The sequence below is a fragment of the Sceloporus occidentalis genome, unplaced genomic scaffold, assembly GCF_023333645.1.
Source record: "Sceloporus occidentalis isolate IW3139 unplaced genomic scaffold, rSceOcc1.0.p SCAF_1, whole genome shotgun sequence".
NCBI classification, from domain to species: Eukaryota; Metazoa; Chordata; class Lepidosauria; order Squamata; family Phrynosomatidae; genus Sceloporus; species Sceloporus occidentalis.
Genome location: NW_028316981.1, coordinates 146,804,540 through 146,824,068, shown reverse-complemented (window position 1 = coordinate 146,824,068; position 19,529 = coordinate 146,804,540). Strand labels below are relative to the sequence as shown.

Sequence of the window (19,529 nt, the reverse complement as noted above, 5' to 3'; positions counted from 1 at the left end):
AAGTTGGAATTCACAGTCAAAGACTTTTTTAAAAGTTCCAGATTTTTAGGAACTGAAACATCCATTATATCCCATGTGCAAGCAGCTCTATTAATGACTTTGTCAGGTTGATTCATATAGATGCAAATAGATTTAAAATCTCATTCAGATTTTGGTACTTTAGGGATAAAGTGTTAATCTAGTAAATAAAAAAATGATCACAAATGAACACAAAACTGCAGATAGATGCACAGTCTTCTGATTTGACAAAAAGTAATTTATCATAAGTGAGTGTTTCTGAAAAGCTGTAAATGTACCATCACAACCACTCTACTTTGGTGAATGTGTACTTATGGCCATGGAAATGAAATGACACAGCTCTTTTCTTCAAACAAAAAGTGTATGGTTTAACTAAAGAAACAAATCACCAGCAAATAAATTTACTGCACATTTAAAACAAGATAAATACTGTTATATAATTTTAGCCTGGGGTGAAACATTTTAAAATGATCAGGTGTTTTGAGCCACAGTGGAATTATTGTTTCTAGGACTTTTCACACAATAACAACAAGTTTGGCACTTTACTAACCTGTGCAACACCAACTAAAAATGTGCACTGACACAGAGGGCTGAGGAACCACACAAACGACTTTGGAAAATCTTCCAATAGCACTATCATCAGGCCCACAAAACCAAAAGTCAAGGTTGACAAAAATTCAACTGTACCAACATGTTTCGATCTTTTGAAAAGAGGAGTCAACATAAACGCAAATAAAACCTAAATATAAAGGGAACAATCATTTCAATTATTTAAATTATTTAAAATGCTGAAATGACATGTTTTCACATGTTTACACTGAACAAAGTTTTTATTGTTCCAATAATTTTTCATTTAATATCTACTATAGGAAATTTCATGTATCTGATGTAGGAAATCAGTGGCCTTCATCAAACCAAAAAAATCTTTCTTAAGAATGCTTTGATACAATATAACATTTACTGCCTCATTGTGACCATGAGACCAGAGCAAGACAATAAGGAGTACATAATCTTTTTACTATATAATAAAAATTAAGATCTAGCAATAACCAAAAACGAATTGCCTTTTCAAAGCTATTATGATGCTTAGTCAGAAAACAAAAAGTGTAAGTTGCTGAGAAAATCTGAGTCACAAATTTTTCACAGTGTATGAAATGTTACAGTGATAAACATCCCCAGAATAGATTTTATGAAACTATATTTTATTAAACTTTTGATGAAACTTTTGATGAAAGATTTTATGAAACTTTAGCAGACTTGAGAATCATAATTAATGAGCAAGAAAGGATGGGCAAAAAAATCACATCAGAGAACCAAATCAGATACAAATGAAGATATTAAGTGCCACTGATCTGTCTACCCATCTGCCTATCACAGACATAATAGGCTGTTAGAAATCATCATGAAATAATAACTGCTTTAAGGCAGAAGGCCTGAGTACTCATGCACATTTAGAAGGGGGGAAAACCCTTAATAGCCTCTAGGTCCACTAAAATCAGTGGTAATTTTTCTACAATGAACCACAGCCTTGGTACTACTGGATAAGAAAAACATTTTAAAGATTTTCAATATAAAAAAGGAGAGAAACAATGAATATTGCAATTAAAACATACAATGGAGGAATTGTAAATACATTGTTTATAGTCATTTCATTATAGTCAGCATTAAAATGAAAAATATATATCTGCTAAAATTTAAGACTTTTTATGTGAGTAGTCAAGGTGTGTGTCTATTACCACTCAACAGCAAGGAAAAACATATCAGAAATTAAACATGCCAGTGTTTAAATCTCAATGTCTAAAACAAAGTACTCTCAGTAACCACAGTATACTGACAATGAACACAAACACGCACACACTTACGGAGGATATTCCATATAGGAAAAAAAGCAGAAAGATCACAAAGCTGCTACTTTTAGGAAAGAGCCAAGAGAATGTTGCAATGATCGACATGAGAAGGGACATGACAAATATCAGACTGGTGTACAGTAGGACCCAAGAAAGCCTAGAAAAAGGAAAAACACCATGAAGGTTCATGAATTCAAAGTTATCGTTGCAACTAAAGCAGATTATTTAGCTGTTGGTTATTTAGTAAATGCACAGTCTCACAACTGGATCCTGCACCCAAGAGGATTAAGAGCACAACCCTAACTAGCCCTGGATCAGCTAAGCTAATGTTAGGCCAGCTGACACTATTCTGAATCCACAGCCTCCCAGCCTAGGGACAAATTACTTAGGCAAACCTTCACCTTGGCTTAATTTGGGGCTGGCAATGTGTCTGTGTCCCCAGAGGGGTAATGGAAGAGATCTGGATCCAATATAATAACCTTTCCCAAATATGACATCCTTTTACCACTTTCTGGGCTCTTCTACCAGCAGACCAATTCTGTCAGCAGATCTCAAGTAGAAAAGAGTTCTGCCAGAAGAAGAGCATTTCTTAATGGCAGAAAGGGATCTCTGTGGGCCTAAGAGGCATCTGTCCATTACTAATCTCCTGCGGCACATCTTTGAGTTAGGACTGCACTCATGCTTTAACTGTTTAGAAATGTCTAGAGCTTTAATGAAGAAGCTGGTGTTCCTACCTCTCCAACCAGATAATGAGCATGTTCTGAGGAGCAACTACATTCCCACAACAGCACATTTGTATAAGGAGGCATCAGCAGAGGGTAAAGAAGACAGGCTGTGATACAATGCAGAGGACTATTTGAAAAAAATGTGAATTACAAGTAAGCAATGTTTTTGCTTTTCAATATCTCTGTGCTATCCCAAAAGTGGATAACTTTTAATATGATGTATCTTGTAAGAGAATTTAATGCACCATGACATTAAAAAATTCAGCAGCTCTTTGCAAAGCTCAAGAATCCTTTAAACGACTGGCATTATCTATGGCAGGGGTAGGCAACCTTTTTGAGCCGGGGGCCGGGTTGCTGTCCCTCAGACAACTGGGGGGCCGAAGCCAAAAAAATAATAATTAAAAAATTTTTAAAAAATTTAAATAAATAAATAAACCAGGACAAATGTAGGACAACATTTTCAAATGGTGGACACTTTTTTTAAAAAAGTGGAGGACACGCAAAAAAATTTGCTGATTTTTTTTTAAAATGTTAATATAAATGCATGTTTCTGAGGCATCTATAGACAATTGCCCCCCTTGCGCCTGCGCGCGAGAGGCCAAAGGCCCCGGCGGCAATTGGCAGCAAGACCGGGCTGGGGCCGGTCCCAAGGCCTCACTGGGCCGCATCCGGCCCGCGGGCCGCAGGTTGCCTACCCCTGATCTATGGTGTGACTGATCCAAAGAAAGGAAGAGACAGTGGCAAGTGATGTCTACAACAGAGCCTACTAATTCAATGGGTTGCACAGGTTTATGGCTGCAATTCTTCCTTGAGAGGATGGTGTCCAAGCAAATCCTATATTAATTTGGGCAGGCTTTTTAAATTGTGCAGCAGATGAAATTTTTAATAGGATGTGCTGCGTACTTTTATTATGTTTTAAATTTATTTTTCACTGTTTTTTTTTCTTTTTTTAAAATAACAGAATTGTTTAATTCTTTACAGGACTACTGTTCAAACATATGACTATTGTCCTATGGTGACAATGGGGATTGTGTAGCCTTCTAGATGTTGCTGGCCTACAACTCCCAACAGCCTATCCAGGATAACCAATGGTAAAGAATACTGGGAGATGCACCTCAACAACACTTAACTCCCAGCCTATGATATTCAAGCTCATCTCTCATTCTATGTAACATGTTCGACCAGGGATCTGAGGTTGGGTCTTGTCAATATGCTGGTGACATGAAGCTTGATGTCAGTTTTCCATCTTAATATCAACAGTTACAGAGGATTTGCAACATTGTCTGGGTGCTATGATCAATTGAACCAACAAACTGAAGTTTAATCCAGTCAATTGTCCCGGTACAAGCGGGTCCTAAACAAAGCCCTCATCACATGCTAGGGTTGCCTCAGGGTGGAGCGCCCACATGCCCCGCAACCCTAGCATGTGACTAGGGCTTCATCACTGTGCAGCACTGTATAGATGGCGTGCGTAGCGATGACATCGCTGCAGCGCTGCATCCAAATGGAGCAGTGCAGCAGTGATGTGTTTGCGCCGCCACAGGCTGCTTGCGGCAGCGCAAAAAGGAGCCACTTTTTAGCACTCTCTTTTTGCTGCACAGCAGCACTGCACAATTTGGTTGCTGTGGCGCTGCTGTGCAGCAACGAAAGGCAGCCCCAGACCACCCTTTTGGGACCGTTTGTACCAGGCCAATACATAAGCTCTTTGGTCACTAAAAAATTCATCTGGGATGAATTTGTTTTGGAATCCCTGTGAAGGACGACCACCAGGATAATACCATCTTTGGCTGGGGCTTGTAACATATTGTCCCTCTTGGACAATATTTGTTTGGAAAGCGTTTTTTTCAATACTGCAAAACCCAATTAAAGACGTCCTTTCCCTCTACTGTTCTGTTGCCATTTCCAGTGCAATTCTGTGTTAATGCTAATTCTAGACAGTTAGGGGAGGGCAGTGGGCGTGACTTGAGTGTACTTAGGTGCCTTTGATTACCAGTGATCAGGGGAGAATAAGGGATGGAAATTTCAATTTGATTTCCTTTCAACTGGCTGAGAAACAAACAGACAAAAAAAAATCCATTGGCACCACTGGGGCTTGTCAGAGAAGCCAAAACTTTGCTCACTCCCCTCCCCACCTTGTAGCCCCATTCTGGACTCTCTCTCTCTCCCTCTCTGTCACACACACACCTGAAAAGGTAAGTGGGAAAATGTCTTACAGTTTAAAAAGCGTTTACTTCATTAAGTGTCAACCTCTTTCTTGATGTTTTCTTCTAGCTTTAGAGTTCACTAATCACTGGCAAATGAAAGCCAGCATCATGACAGATCAGACTAGTCTCATGAGAAAAGGAGTTTTGGTTTAGTGGGAGATCAGGAGGCTTTTGGGGACTCATGGGGCTTCAGAAGCAACAAAAATGTGTTCCAGCCTACAGGCAGCCCATACACTGCACTCTGTCCACCTGTGCTTTATAGTAAGCACTGATGACAGAAGTTCAAGGGTTTTAAGCAGCTACCATTTCCCCCTCAAAAATGCTGCATATTTAACATGGTTTCAAGGTCATTCCTTGGTGAGAACATGGGGTTACCATTTTTAATTCATACCACTACGACTGATCTTCTGTGTGTGACATAAGAGGGTACTGGTGCTCCCTGGTGAGTCGCCACGGAGAGGAGCTCCATCAGCAATTAGTCAACATTTTAAAAGCGGGAGGAGTGCTACCCCACCAGCAATCAACCCCCATCACAAAGTGTTTATTTTCCACAAAGTATCAACAATTTCAGAACCCCCTTTTCAAACACATACCCCAGGTTTGACCTGAAAGAACACTACTAGATACCATGTAGTTGTCTTTGGAAGTGCCCAGCATCTTAGCCCAATGACAATCAAGAGAGGATGTTAACAAGCTGACACACAGAGCAGATCAAATACACCAAGAAAGCCAGAGCAGTCAGAGGCCAATGAACATGTTTGTGAGTGTGAAGGAAAATATGTAATATTGTATGAAGTAAGTACCTTACATAAAGTGCCAGTGCACCATGCAAATTATATGCAAGCAGATGTTTAAATGTTAATCTCCACTTCTATGCAAAATTTCACACATATTTAACATTTGACTGTTACCATATTTAGCACATATATATAACTATGATAGACAAGAGCCAACATGGTGTAGTGGTTTGAACATTGGACTACAACTCTAGATACCAGAGTTCGATTTCCCGCTCAACCATGGAAATCCACTGGGTGACCTTGGATGAGTCACACATTCTTAGCCCCAGAAAATCCCATGATTGGTTAGCCTTAGGGGCCCCACAAGTCAAAAATGACTTGCACACAACAACAGCAACAGATGAATATACTAGTAACTTTCATAAACTGCCAAGCGATTCAGGATGCATGATAACATTTTCAAAACATGTGTGGCACTCTAGGTTCATTTACTGCTGAGGGAAGCCCCAGTTTTTAAAAGGAAACTGGAAAAAGTAAAAATAGCAGATGTCTGCCTGAAGAACATCTTGCATTGCTTTAACAATAAGGCTGTTACAACATGATGTGCTGCTTCTTCCCCCAGATAACACAACAGTTAATGAAGTGAATAGATATTGTAGTGAGGCAATCTGTTCTGTTTACTTGACATCAAAGAATCAATGCACATACTCACCAAAAAGCAGTGTCATGAAGCCCCATGATCATTAAAAACTCTTTCAATTTCTTTTCTTTTTCTGCCACAATATGTATTGCCAAATAACAACCAAAGGGTGAAAAGGCAATTACTAGGTAAATTAAAATTATTGCCCGAGGAGAATTATCAATTTCCATAATGGCAGATTCTCCCATCATGATAGCTTTTGTTTGTTCCAGGTCTTCCAAAACAGAATGATTAGTCTTCAGCTAAAAAAGGAAGAAAACTTTTAAAATGTTTTTGTACTATTTCTGCAATTATATAACTATTATTCTCAAAACCATAAGCACACATGACAACATGTGTACCTTACCAAGCATACATTACTAATCTAAGTAAATGCCATGAAACTCTAGCCTAGAACCATTCCTACAAATGTTTGTTGGTTTTAAATTACATTGGTTTAATTTAGCTGTTACCAGCTTGATGTTATTCAAGGAAGAAGAGTGGGATCAATTAAAACTAAGCTAATTTCTTCTATGATACGCATCCAGAGTCTATATTGTAATGTCCTGGTTTCATCAAAGGTCAAGATTTTCCAAGAAGTGATGTCACAATCTCATATATATGTAATTTTTTTAATATATAAGACATGTCTTAATTAATTAAGTATATTGATACTGGTATGCTTATGGGCTTTATAATATATCAGTCACAAAAGTAACTGCTAGTTCAGTTAATATTGGAAAAAGCATAATATATTATAAAGCAATTATAGTTTAATAATTCATGCTATACTATAATGCTATAATTCATCTGCCATATTACATTTTTCCTGATTAATTACACATTTACATATACCTGTATAATTGCTGCATCAATGCACATCTGTAGAGCTGTAAATCCATAGTGCCAGTATTTTTCAGCTTCACATAACTTGGAAGGCCTTGGACAACTAGCTGAAAAAAATCAAGTAATAAAAGGAAAACCTAAACTTACTTTGCTTGTTAATTATTCACAAACATAAGGCTGAGTTAATATCAGCTTACTGCACTATACATTCAGATACTCAAGCTACCTGCCATGCTGGCATAGACAGTTTACCTTCTCTGTAAGGGGGTCAAGACTGTAGTGCCCAGATATCATATAAAACTAAGGTGAGTGAGGGAGTGGGAGAAGTCTTCCTGCATATACTTGACTATAAGTCGACCTCATGTATAAGTCGAAGACAAGCTTTGGGGCCAAAATTATGGATTTCAATATGACTCGTGAATAAGTCGAGGATAAAACTTAGGGCATGCAACAAAGGATGTACATGACAAAGTTTACTGTTTTCATGTAGAGATGCCTTATTCAGATCCTTCTAAGTCCAGTTCCTCTTGACACTCTTTTGAAGGGAAGCACTAAAGAGATGATCACTGCCATTTTCCCATACAAGCATTTAAAAAGGCCAGAAGCAGCATAATGATGGAAAGAGTTTAGGGGGTTGGTCCTTCTTTTGGGTGCTCCCAGGATGAAGCAAGCTCATTCTTTTTGTCACTCTACTCAGAGAAGGAGAAGAGTTAAAATACATTGACCTGTGGATAAGCTCTTGGGGGTCAATTTTTTTGACAAAAAATTCTAGACTTATACATGAGTATATACAACATATATAACTGAGGTTTAATCTGTACAGTACAAAAAATAATGCAGTTATTTAATTGCCATGGCTCAATGCTGTGGAATTCTGGGATTTTGTGATATTTAGCCTTCTCTCTCAGAGAGCTCTGGCACAACAAGTCCTAGGATTCCATAAAATGAAACCATGGCAGTTAAAACAGTGTCAAACATGTTAAGGATGAAGCAGATAGGCCGCCAGGAGTGGCTTGAGGCCACTCCATCCCTGTGATTGCACTGGGGCTGCAGTGACCCCACAGCCTGCTTCCAAAGCGGGCTGCTGCTTTGATCTGATTCAAAGGACCAGGTCGCAGTGGCAGAGCAGCTTCCAGTAGCTTTGGGAGTGTACGTCATCTGAATGCCCTTGTATTTCAGGCCTTAAGTCAAAAATATTTCACAAAAATATTAGGAGTCCTGTTGGCACCTTATGATCAATTAATCTACTATAGTGTGAAATTTTAAGGAGTGCAGTTCACATCATCAACCACATGAAATATTTAGAATTACACTTACATGGCAAACTGTACTCCCTAAAGATTCAGGCTGCATGCTGATGGAGATGGCATTGTAGATAATCAGATAGAAATTAAATGAGGAAAAGTAGATTACCAATGCTGGTTACAGCACTGTGGTAATAACACAAGCATTCTGGCACTAGCTAAGCCAGGGATGGGAAATGTGCAGGGTGAGGACTGCATGTTGCACCGAAGACTATTTTGTTTGTTTGTTTTGTTTTTTGAAGTCTCACACTATTGCTTGCCTGGGCCTATAAAATAATAATAATAAAAGGTTAGTACTAATGATCAAGTGTTTAAATTTGGGGAGGTGGTCTGTATGCAAGTAATAACACAGAAGTGTTATTATGAAGGATGGGCTCACAGATGACTTATTCAGTGGTTTCAAGTGGGAGTTTTAGGTGTCAAGGGATGTCCTATTATTTTCTTTTCCACATCTGTTATTATTGAGCATCAATATTGTTTAGTTATGTGTATTACAATTTGGCCAATGCCAGAGATAAATCCTTAAGTTATGAGTCACTTTTAAAGAATCTGAACAGATGCAGTTGCTATTTTGAAACTGGATAGATGCAGGAAGTATGGAGGCATTAGCTAGAAGCATATAATTATGTTTAGCCGTTAGCAGATTTCCAATATATAGCGGTGCTTAAAGGTGCATTATATAGTTGCAGGGCAGTATCAGCAAAATGAATTTGCTGTATGAACTAGTCTAGGCTTGCTCTGATGAAGCTGTGAAATTCTGTATATCAATATATTGTTAGTGGTTGAGTGGAGCTGAGTCATGGAATGCTGAAAGTGATCACTGGAATGATAAGAAAAAGGGAAAACAGAGGAAGCTATAGGAAAATGCATGTTTGAGTCCCTAATCTTCAGGGAGATGAGTGGGACGGAACATGGGCAATTAGTTAAGAAACACTCCCATCACCCCTGGAATATATATATATGGCAGTGAAATGTTAGTTCTAGGTTAGCACTCCTCAGCACAATACAATACTGTAGGAAGAAAAATGTGTCTTCTACAAGGTTCTTTTTACAGGTTGGCTAGAGTCCTGAACCAGATCATTCCTGGATAGGGAAATACCACACAATATGGTATAGACATATAGATTACCTCTTGATTCCACGTGAATTGCAGATACTGGAACCTTTTCAGGAGGAAATCTGAGCTGGTAGGACACAGAATCCATGAAAATTACGCCCACAAAGTTTCGGGGACTACGAACACTAGCTTCCTGCATTTCTTGCTCACTTAAAAACTCTTCTGTAATTATTCCTAGAAAAAAATGTTTTGCTTAATTACTCTCATCTCTGAACATCTGTTTCACAGAAACACAATCCCATATTTTAGCTGCATCCTCATTGAATAGCCTAGACTAGAAGACTTCTCTATATATACTTATGTACTGGTACATATGGCTAGCTGGATAAGAGAACTCATACAGGTATTTTTGCATGGCAATATTAAAATCATAAGCAACCATAGAGAATGTCAAGTCTTACAAATTAAAACAGCTACCATTTATTTACATCTAGGATATTTATTTATTTATTTATTTATTTATTTATTTATTTATTTATTTATGGTAGCCTAATCCTATTGATCAGAGCTTTCTGCTTTCCCTGCACTATGTTCTGTTTGCCATTCAGGAATCCAATTAGCTGAGGTTATCTTCACCCAATTGTTCTGATGAGTGAATCTTAAGCGCATTTTCTTTATTCTTGGAAGGTATACATCATATATGGCTTATTCCTGTGATTAAGGCAGTGGCATAATGAATGAAATAAATTATATATATTTAACGAGGCAGTGGCACTAGGCTTTCATTTAAGACTCCTGACCTGCTATATAGAATACTGTTTAGTGGGAAGCTCTATGTTTGAGGCCTCTTCACTTGCCCTGTGCACAGTTGTAAACCACTTAGAGATTGCTTAGTTCAGTATGAAGTGGAATATAAATGAAGCTGCTATTGCTATTTTCAGAGCAAGCCTGTGTTAGGGGCGTGAGCTTCTAACCTCTCACCACCGGAAGGCATAATGGGAGTTTAAGTTTCTGCAAGACAACAGAAATCTTCCTACTTAAGAGAATCATGGGTGTTTATGTATTGCACAGCTACCTTCCTCCTATTGTACTCTTCTTTGGCAAATCACTTGCTGTTTCCCTCTTCCTCCTTCCTAAACCTAGGAGATTTTCAGATGGGGAAAAAAAAAGCCAGGAGTAAAAAGCATACTCCCAGCATAATGTGTGATTGTGCTGAAGATTTTCAGATGACGTCATGCTCATCCAGGACTTATCCCATGAAGATCCAAGAATGCTCCAGCAACAAACCATTCCTGGAAATTCCCCATGAATCGTTTGTTGCTGCAGCATTACTGGATCTTCACAGGATAAGTCCTGGATGAGCGCTATGTGTCTGAAAATCTTCAGCATGATCATGCAATTATGCCAGGAGTATGCCTTTTACTCCCGGCCTTTCTCCCCCTCTGAAAATCTACCCAAACATCATCTTTTCTTTCTTTCAAGCCTTTGTTGGCATCTGTCAGAAAGACAGTGAATGCAGGAGGAATGAAGTGCCCAAGGAATAAAAAATCTTTATAAAGTAAATATATTTTCTAAATAGGGAACATATTTGATCAGTCACTCTGATGGCTATATTCCAAATAAATGTCAATAAAAGGGCAGAATACATTTTGGACAGAGAAAATCGCATAAAAATTCACAATACCCTCTGTAAAATATTCTGCAGACATCTTGTGCATGATTTTTCTTGTCATTTCATTTGCTGGTGTGTAGCCAACAATAAACTCAGAGATACTGGAGTGGTCCACAGAATAAGAATCAGAATCAGGCACCTCATCATATTTCTTGTTTGGATACATCATGCTCATTAATGTTAACCAAAATAAGAAGAAAAGTGGAAGAAGTACTTCCTGCATAAATTAAATGGATAGGTTAGATGGATAACAGTTAAAAAAGAAAGAAAGAACAAACTAAGGCTGTATTCATGCACCTAAATCCATGGAAGTCAATAGGCTTAAGCATGTATAATACAATACCACTCAAAAAACAAGCTTCTGCTCACTCTGGGAACACGAGCTGTCTGCATGTCCTACCCCCCACCCCCAGCACCCAGAAGCCACTGTTTCCTGTCTGTCTGTTTGGGGTTTCTGTCTCAAAGGTGCAACAAGATCTTTTTGCACACTGATTTTCCTGACTAACACAGCTATATCTTTAAATTAAAACACCAGATGGTAACTTTATTAAAACAAATTAATTAATTAATTGCTAATTGCATAGTGTAACTATAAATAAGATTTTGCTTCGTGCACTGTAATTAACTGCTAATGTTAATAAAACAATTTTGGCATTATATAATGCTTGCACTGATGGGGGGGGGGGGGATGGGCAGTTTTCCATTGTCCAAAGTTATGTGAGCTGCAGTCTGAGGAGAAATTGAATAATCCCTTACTGTGACCATGTATAGGCTGGTGCCACCTCCATATAGGCAATACTTTATATTTTACTATTAGCCATGGACTATGTTAATTGTAACTGTCTTTTTGTATCAACCTGCTCCAGTATTTAAACATCATGCACATCATATCATAATCAATATCATACATAAATATCATACATTATAATGAACAAACAAGGTTCAGTAATTCTGATCACCATCCTCACTACAGTGAGAAATGATTCAGATTCTAGTGTATGCTTAGGGACATATTTTGCTATGCTGTTTGATTTTCTGACCCAAACTTCTCCCTTTTGGTGTCTCTCTCTCCCTCACCCTGCTCACCTCTGCTGAGGCTTGACTCCTTTCCAGCTATCAGATACAGAAGGAGTACAAAATGACACACCTACACCTCTTCTTTCTAGCATAGACCTGGAAAGGGCATGTACAGACAAGGAGGCTTGCTTTTGTGACTTGACACTCCATGCTGGATGTCTTTCCAGTTCATAGCTTGCCTCTGAGCTTGCCCAACAGACATTCACATCACCCTGTCACGTGCAAAGGAAGAGCAAATCAATCCTCCTGTGTTTCTCTTTCTCCTTTTGGGCTAGCAAGCAGAGGCAATAGCTGTAAGTGTCAGTTGTTCAAAAATATACACACTTCTGTCATGACAGCAATGGTGTTGTGCTATGGGGGAAAGGGTTTCCAAATTTCAAAAGCTGATGGGCCATTTAAAAACCTGGAAAATGCTGATCAGTAATAAAAGTATAAAAAAATCATCATATAGTTTTGATATACACTCACCCCTCTACATTTCTATCCCTTATTCTCCCCTACATTCGCACATGGCCCCCATGAATATGGGAAAACTACAAATAACAAAAACACTGTGTTTTTACCTGGGAGAACACCTCTCTAGGAATCTCTAGGTCCTCCAGTGTAACTCTGTGGTCAACATCTGCCAGACATCGGCCAGACAGTGCACAGAGGAGCTACAAATGCCTATTAGAATGTTCTCTCTAGGAGTCTCTAGGTCTTTCAGTGCGACTTTTGGTTAAAGACCATATAGTTGCACTGGAGGACCTAGAGATTCCTAGAGAGAACATATTAATAAAATCCATGAATAATCAAATCTACAAAAATCAAAGGCACATATGTGGAGAGTTGAGTGTACTTTTTCTCAAATGTGTATAATGTGTACAGACCTTATGTATCAAGCAAGCAGCAACTCCCTGTTCTGCTCCTCTTCCCAGGAAAACTTTATCTTGGACCCATTCTGACCTGTTAGGAAAGGGCCCCATGCAAAGGCCAAAGGACAACTCTCTGCCAATCTAGAACCCACTTTTTAATTAATCTTTGATTTAAGCCTGTGGGGCTGATCCCAACTGCTTTTGTATATATTCAGCACCTGTTCCTAATAATAATAATAATAATAATAATAATAAATATTTATTTATATCTCGCCTCTTCCGATTGAGGATCAAGGCGGGTAACAACAAAGAAAATACAATATACAACAATAAAAACAAGCCCCACAAAACCCCAACCCAACTCTCCCTCCTAACTATAAAATTAAACAGTAAAAAAAAGTTTACAAAATACATAACAATACATCAAAGTTAAAAACAAATCACAAGTAAGAAAAATAATAAAAGGGGGATTCAACTGGTTCTGGACATTATCAATCGGGGAAGGCCTGCCGGAAGAGAAAGGTTTTTGTCGCCTTTTTAAAAGCCTCGAGTGAGGATAATTGGCGAATCTCTTCCGGCAGGTCATTCCAAGTTTTTGGAGCAGTGACAGAGAAGGACTTCCGGGAGGTCATCGCCAGTCTGGTCTTTCTAGATTGTAAAAGGCTCTGTCTTTCTTTCCATTCCTTTTCCAGCTCCTAAAATGTAGTGGTGTATTTTTTGTTTTGCTTCCTGCTTGCTTATGAAAGGGCAAACAATCTATATATTCACTACAACCAGACATACACCCAGCATCCCCAGAAACTGTGTCAGTGCCCACCAATCACAACTTTGTCAACAACAATGGTGACTTTCCACTTACACATGGAAGTAGCTCATGGGCCCACAATGGGAACACCTCCCAAATATACAAAACATACACATCAGCATCACCACACTAAAAGCACACAAGACAACACTGAAATGACCTTAGTGGCACAGGCAGCAACAGCCCTGTTATCCTCCCCAGAGAACAACAAGTAAGTCTTCACATTCCCTCAGCCTTCCCTCTCAACCACTGCTTTGGAGTACAAAACAGAAATAAGGGGAAGGAGACTCCACACATTTTGGGAAGGAGGCAAACATTCACCTAACTCCCAGAGCAAGATGTCTGCAAAGAACACACACAAAGTAAACACAATGCTCCTGGGGCAAAGGAAAATACTTTTTTGCCAAGCAGCAAGGTGAGAGGCTACAAACATAACAAGGGTAGCCACAGAAACCCTGACAGCAGCAGCCTCCAGTGGATCCCTCCACAGGGCAAGAAGTTGGGAAGCAAGAAAGGCAAATTCAAACCCACCTGAGAAATCAGGTAACTCAGCCTCACTCAGTTTTTTCACACTCCACCAAACCAGTCACATTAGAAGCAAGAGGGACTGAATTCTCACTGCAAACACCACAGATCAGCACTCAGCTACAGAACCAGACCATAATAGGTTTATCATGGTCATTTATCTCCACATCTCACAAACACTTGTCATAGATGCAAAACATACAGGGATTATAATTAGAGGCAATACCTTATATTTGTTTTTGCACTACGCTGAATCCATGATATAAATATACCCTAAAAAAAGAGTCCAGTGATCCTGGTAAGATATCAGTTAAAGTACTTTATGGACAACAGTAGCACTTTTGGCTGACTGCTCTTCCTATCAACCCACCTAACATTGCCAGCAGACCTAAATGACTTCTCCCCTTCTCTTCCTTATTCTTTTCTCTCACCCCCATCGAGCCCTATATGCCTCATATGCTCTCGCAGCAGTATTCACCTCACCCCGAGAGGCCTTCTCCCTCACAGTCCAAGGAAACTGGGCAGAGAGAGAGGAAGGACCACTGCTCTTCACCAGCCTCCCTGTGTTAACTTACTCTCACTCTAGAGACCCATCTTGCAACTGAAAGAAATCAATGGAAGAGAAATTCAATTCACTAAGGATGGGGCTGGTATGAAGTTGAGCCATTTATGAAGGCATGGCCAAAGATTGAAGAGGAAAAGATAGATGTGCATCTCCCCCCCCCCACCCCATTTCAGCCATCCAAAAGGCTTATTTTCAGTGCCGGAACTGCTGCACCAGTGGTATTATCTCAGAGGCAGCTTTCCAAGACAGTGGGGCAGTGACTTATCAAAACTTTAAACGACTTATTCAAGGTGTTGAACTATTCCCCAAAGAAGATTCAGCACCCTGGACAGGCCCTCTGAAATTCAGATTAAAACCTGAATTCACCACTATCCCCAACATAGAAGCCACCAGCTGTTTATGATTTGTCTGTCAGACACTAGCATAGTGAGATTTCCAGCAAATCCTATGACCCTTGAGCTTGTGAATCTCAAGTACAGGGTTGCACCTTAAATGAATGTTAAAGGTGGTACTACTACTGATAAAATGAAGAACATTAGCAGCATGAACAAATGAGTATCCTCTCTCTCTGGGAATGTGACAAAGAAAGGGCATTCTTTATATTTCTCAACTATCTTATTTAGAAAATGTACAGAATGTAAAATGGAAATTTTCCAGTTAAAACATTATTTTTAATATAGTCAGTCATGCTCATAAATTCAGTTTCTGACAAAGGTGCACAAGAACATTACAATTCCAAAAGAACTATTTCAAATGGACCCCCAAACAAACAACATTTTGTATAAATACAGTGATGTTCTTAAAGCGTCTGTTATTTTTAACAACTCTCCCCTCCTCTTTCCCAAATTAAGCTGTTTTTAAATCTAGAAAACACAGGCTAGAATACAGCTGGTTAACTTACCTGAACACTACTCTTTTTAGTCCTCCATTTTACTAGACAGTTCTTATATAAAAGAGCTCTGGTTTGTCGCCACACACCTTTTTGTCTTGAGGTCTCTGTAGACATTTTTCACATGTAGCTTGAAAAAAAAGAGTAAAACATAGGAAAAGGAGGGAAAGGTAGTACAAAACTGGAAAATACTGAAATCAGAATTAAACAACATACAGTTGTCCACCATTTACAGATTTTTTTCATTATTCATTATACATTTGAGACATCTATTGAAGCATGGACAGTGAATGAAAGGCAAGGCTACCTTTAGCATTGTCATTCATGATTAGAATAGCATACAGTTGGCCCTCAGTAACCGTAAGCTTGCCATTTGCAGATCCAAGAATCCGCGGGCAGCAAGCCCACGTTGTTCCCAATGGCGGTCCGTGCATGCAGCTGCACCACCATTAGAGACAATCCCTGTTGTCCTGTGGCAGCATGTGCACATGGCTACACCGCCATTAAATTCCATTGTCCCCAATGATGGCACAGCTATGTGCACACACTGCCACAGGACAATGCAGGCTTGAGCATCCATGGATTTTGGTATCCACAGGGAGGGGGGGGGGGGGGTCTGAAATGGATCCCCTGCAGATACTGAGGGCCAGCTGTACTATGATTTTTTAAAGTCTCAACAAATAAATGTGTAATCTAAACTCTCTAAACCCTTACCAACTAGCCAACTTAGGGCTAAAAGAGAGGTCAGATTCCTCTTTTTTATTTTAAGAACTGATATGAAGACCTGTTACATTCCAGGACTGTGGTACATTAGTCTAGGATGATTCCTATACCTCAGTAATCCAGGTGAAACTCACAACAAACTCCAAAGTTAACAAAAGTGGTCACTGGCACCAAGCTTCCCATTTGGGGCTAATAGCAGTTCAAATTCGCTAATTTAAACTGGTCCATATCACAGTGGGGAAGGATTAAATACACTTCCTCATGTGCTGTGATCCCAGTTCTGATCCTGCCTTATGTCTGATATTTTAAAAGTAAAACAAACAAACAATCAAACAAACCACAGGAAATTCATGCATGCATTTAAATGTACCATCTAGTATAGCCCTCAATCTGACAATCTAGAAGTTAAGAGTACAATAAGACTACTCTCTATTTAGTTCAAGGGGCTTGCTCCCTGAATAGACTTTTATAGGACTGTACTGGAAAAAAACAGCTTGCAGCAATAAATGAATCTTTATTAACTTCATAGCCACATGATGCATGCACAACACACATACACATATGAATAATAAAGCAGCCTGACAACAAGTGCATTTAAAAACGGCAACCAGGTTACTATGATCTGCCTAATGAGAAAAATGGACAAGTACCTTTGTGGGCTTTAATTGGCAGGAAGGATTACTTGTTTTGTTCCATTATTTTACCATGCAGAAGGAAAATCCTTATTTCAGTTCAAATCAATTGCTGCCACTGCAGTAAAACACAGGGAAAAGGCAAGAGAAAGAGAGAGTTCATAATGTGAAATAGTTTGATCCCACAGCATTTTTTCCAAATACTGTAGCTCAGTGCTACAGAAAGTGACCCTGACCCTGGCCCTTTACCAGTTTCTAAATGCACTTTGGTAGAACAACAAACTACATTTCCAAAGGGCAAGCTATATTAATCTCTTGCGGTAAAAACAATGAAGTGTTGTAGCATCTTAATGACTAACAAATGTATTATGGCATAAGTTTTCATGGCCACCGTCATGGCTGAGAGGGGAGGAAAGCAGGGACCTTAAAAGGAAAGGATCTGCAAGAAATGCAAACAATATCATATTTGTGGCATGTGATGCAATTTGTGACAGTTTTAGTGCTTCAAATGTTATAGTGGACACACAAAAAGCAATGTCAATGATACTACAGAAATCTTACCAAGCTGATTGTCATAAATGTCCTTTTGCTCATCTGGTACAATCCTATCTATGTTTACCTTATGACCAACAGCAGAGGGAAAATGGAGCACTGGCTTGACATGCCAAGGCAGAGTGGAAAGACAGAGCATGCCTTTATTTTCTTTCAGGGATCTTTTTGCAGCGTTTCTCCTCCTTTCAATAATATATATATATATATATATATCCTTTTAAACTCCCACAGTCCAAATATTTTAATAACCACCTTTAACTGCATAGACTAGTTTATGCAAATTAACTAAACTAGTTACATGAAGCGGTAAATAGAATTTAATTATTACAATATGAAAACAGATTGCTCGTTAAAAGAATAAGATATGGTTAATTACATTTATATATGTGTGTGTGTGAATATATACATGCACAAAAGTGATACATTAAAATAGAAGTAAATTATTACAATATTGAAATGGTTTGCTCATTAACAGAATAAAATACAATTAATAATATATATATATATATAGAGAGAGAGAGAGAGAGAGAGAGAGAGAGAGAGAGGTGATGCATTAAAATAGAATTATATTATTAAAAGATAATAATCATAATAATAATAAAATACTTTGCTTTTAAAAGAATAAAATACAGTTAATTATATATACATATATACAGTATACACACACAGAGAGAGACACAAAAGTGATGCATTAAGAGAAAATCAGATTATTACAAAATTAACATATAGATTGCTTGTTAAAAATAAAATAAGGTAATTTTATATATCTGTATCTACGTATGTATACACCCCCCAAATAAAGTGATGCATTAAAACAGAATTGAATTATTACAATATTAAAATAGATTTATCGTTAAAAGAATAAAATGCAATTATATATATATATATATATATATACACACACACACACACACACACCCCTCCCACAGCACCTTCCTCCCCCCAGCCTTGCAGCAAAAGGAGGGGCCGTGTTTTGTGCCAACAACAGGCCAAGGAAGCAGATGCCCCAAGGAGGCCTGGGCTCCCTCTGAATGACTGACAGCTAGGCTGAGAGGGACTCTGGGTGCTGAGTTCGAGTCCCTGCTCGCCCATGGAAAGCCCCATCCTCTCAGCCGCCTCAGGGGCGGCTCCTCTGAAGAAGCCTTGGGCAAGGAAACCCCAGGAGAGGGTGGCCATAGAATAAGCCAAGACACGAAGCCCAACACACACACACCCCTCAAGGGCGTCTGGGCCATCCTGCCTCCCTGGAGTCCTCCTCACCCAAAGAGCAGCAGCAGCAGGAGGAGGAGGAGGAGGAGGCAGCCCCTCAGCCATATAAACACATCCCCCCAACACCCCCCCAGGGCTCCTCACTCCAAGGAGGATGAAACCTTAGAGAGAGGAGGAGCAGGCGGAGATGATAGCCTCCTTCTCCTCCTCCTCCACCTCCATGTCTCCTTCTCCTTCCCCGCAGCCGCCTTTCCCCGTGTCTCCTCCTCCTCCTCCTCCTCCTCCTCCTCCTCCTCCTTTTTTACCTTCCTCTCTCGATGCTTCTTCTGCCTTCCCTCCTGAGGAAGGAGCCGCCTTCGCCTCCGACAAAAAGAAGCAGCAGCAGCAGCAGCAAGAGAAGAGGAGGAGGAGGAGGAGGAGGAGGAGGAGGAGAAGCGAGCGCGCCAAGCAGCAGCAGCAGCAGCAGCAGGAGGAGGAGGCAGGCGCAGTCGTCATGGACGACGACAAATTTACCTCAGGCCCACCGCCGCCGCCGCCTTGGCCTCGGAGGAGGGAGGGAGGGCGCCCGCCCTCCTCTCCCAGGACGGGCCTCCGCTCCATTCCAGG

At 39.6% G+C, this 19,529-nt stretch overlaps 1 protein-coding gene across 1 annotated transcript in view; it reads right to left on the bottom strand.

Annotated features, from left to right (window-relative positions):
* LOC149322366 (cholesterol transporter ABCA5-like) overlaps positions 1 to 19,300 on the bottom strand; it is a 72,027-nt gene extending 52,727 nt beyond the window's left edge. The window contains exons 1-9 of the mRNA XM_089540421.1: positions 19,229 to 19,300; positions 17,181 to 17,280; positions 15,820 to 15,937; positions 11,105 to 11,309; positions 9,493 to 9,654; positions 7,069 to 7,166; positions 6,247 to 6,476; positions 1,881 to 2,022; positions 569 to 757 (exon numbers count right to left, since the gene is read on the bottom strand). Coding sequence (XP_089396547.1) covers positions 569 to 757; positions 1,881 to 2,022; positions 6,247 to 6,476; positions 7,069 to 7,166; positions 9,493 to 9,654; positions 11,105 to 11,309; positions 15,820 to 15,924 — 1,131 coding nt within the window. The 5' untranslated portion in view covers positions 15,925 to 15,937; positions 17,181 to 17,280; positions 19,229 to 19,300. The remainder of the gene's footprint in view (positions 1 to 568; positions 758 to 1,880; positions 2,023 to 6,246; positions 6,477 to 7,068; positions 7,167 to 9,492; positions 9,655 to 11,104; positions 11,310 to 15,819; positions 15,938 to 17,180; positions 17,281 to 19,228) is intronic.
* Between the last annotated feature and the right edge of the window lie 229 nt (positions 19,301 to 19,529).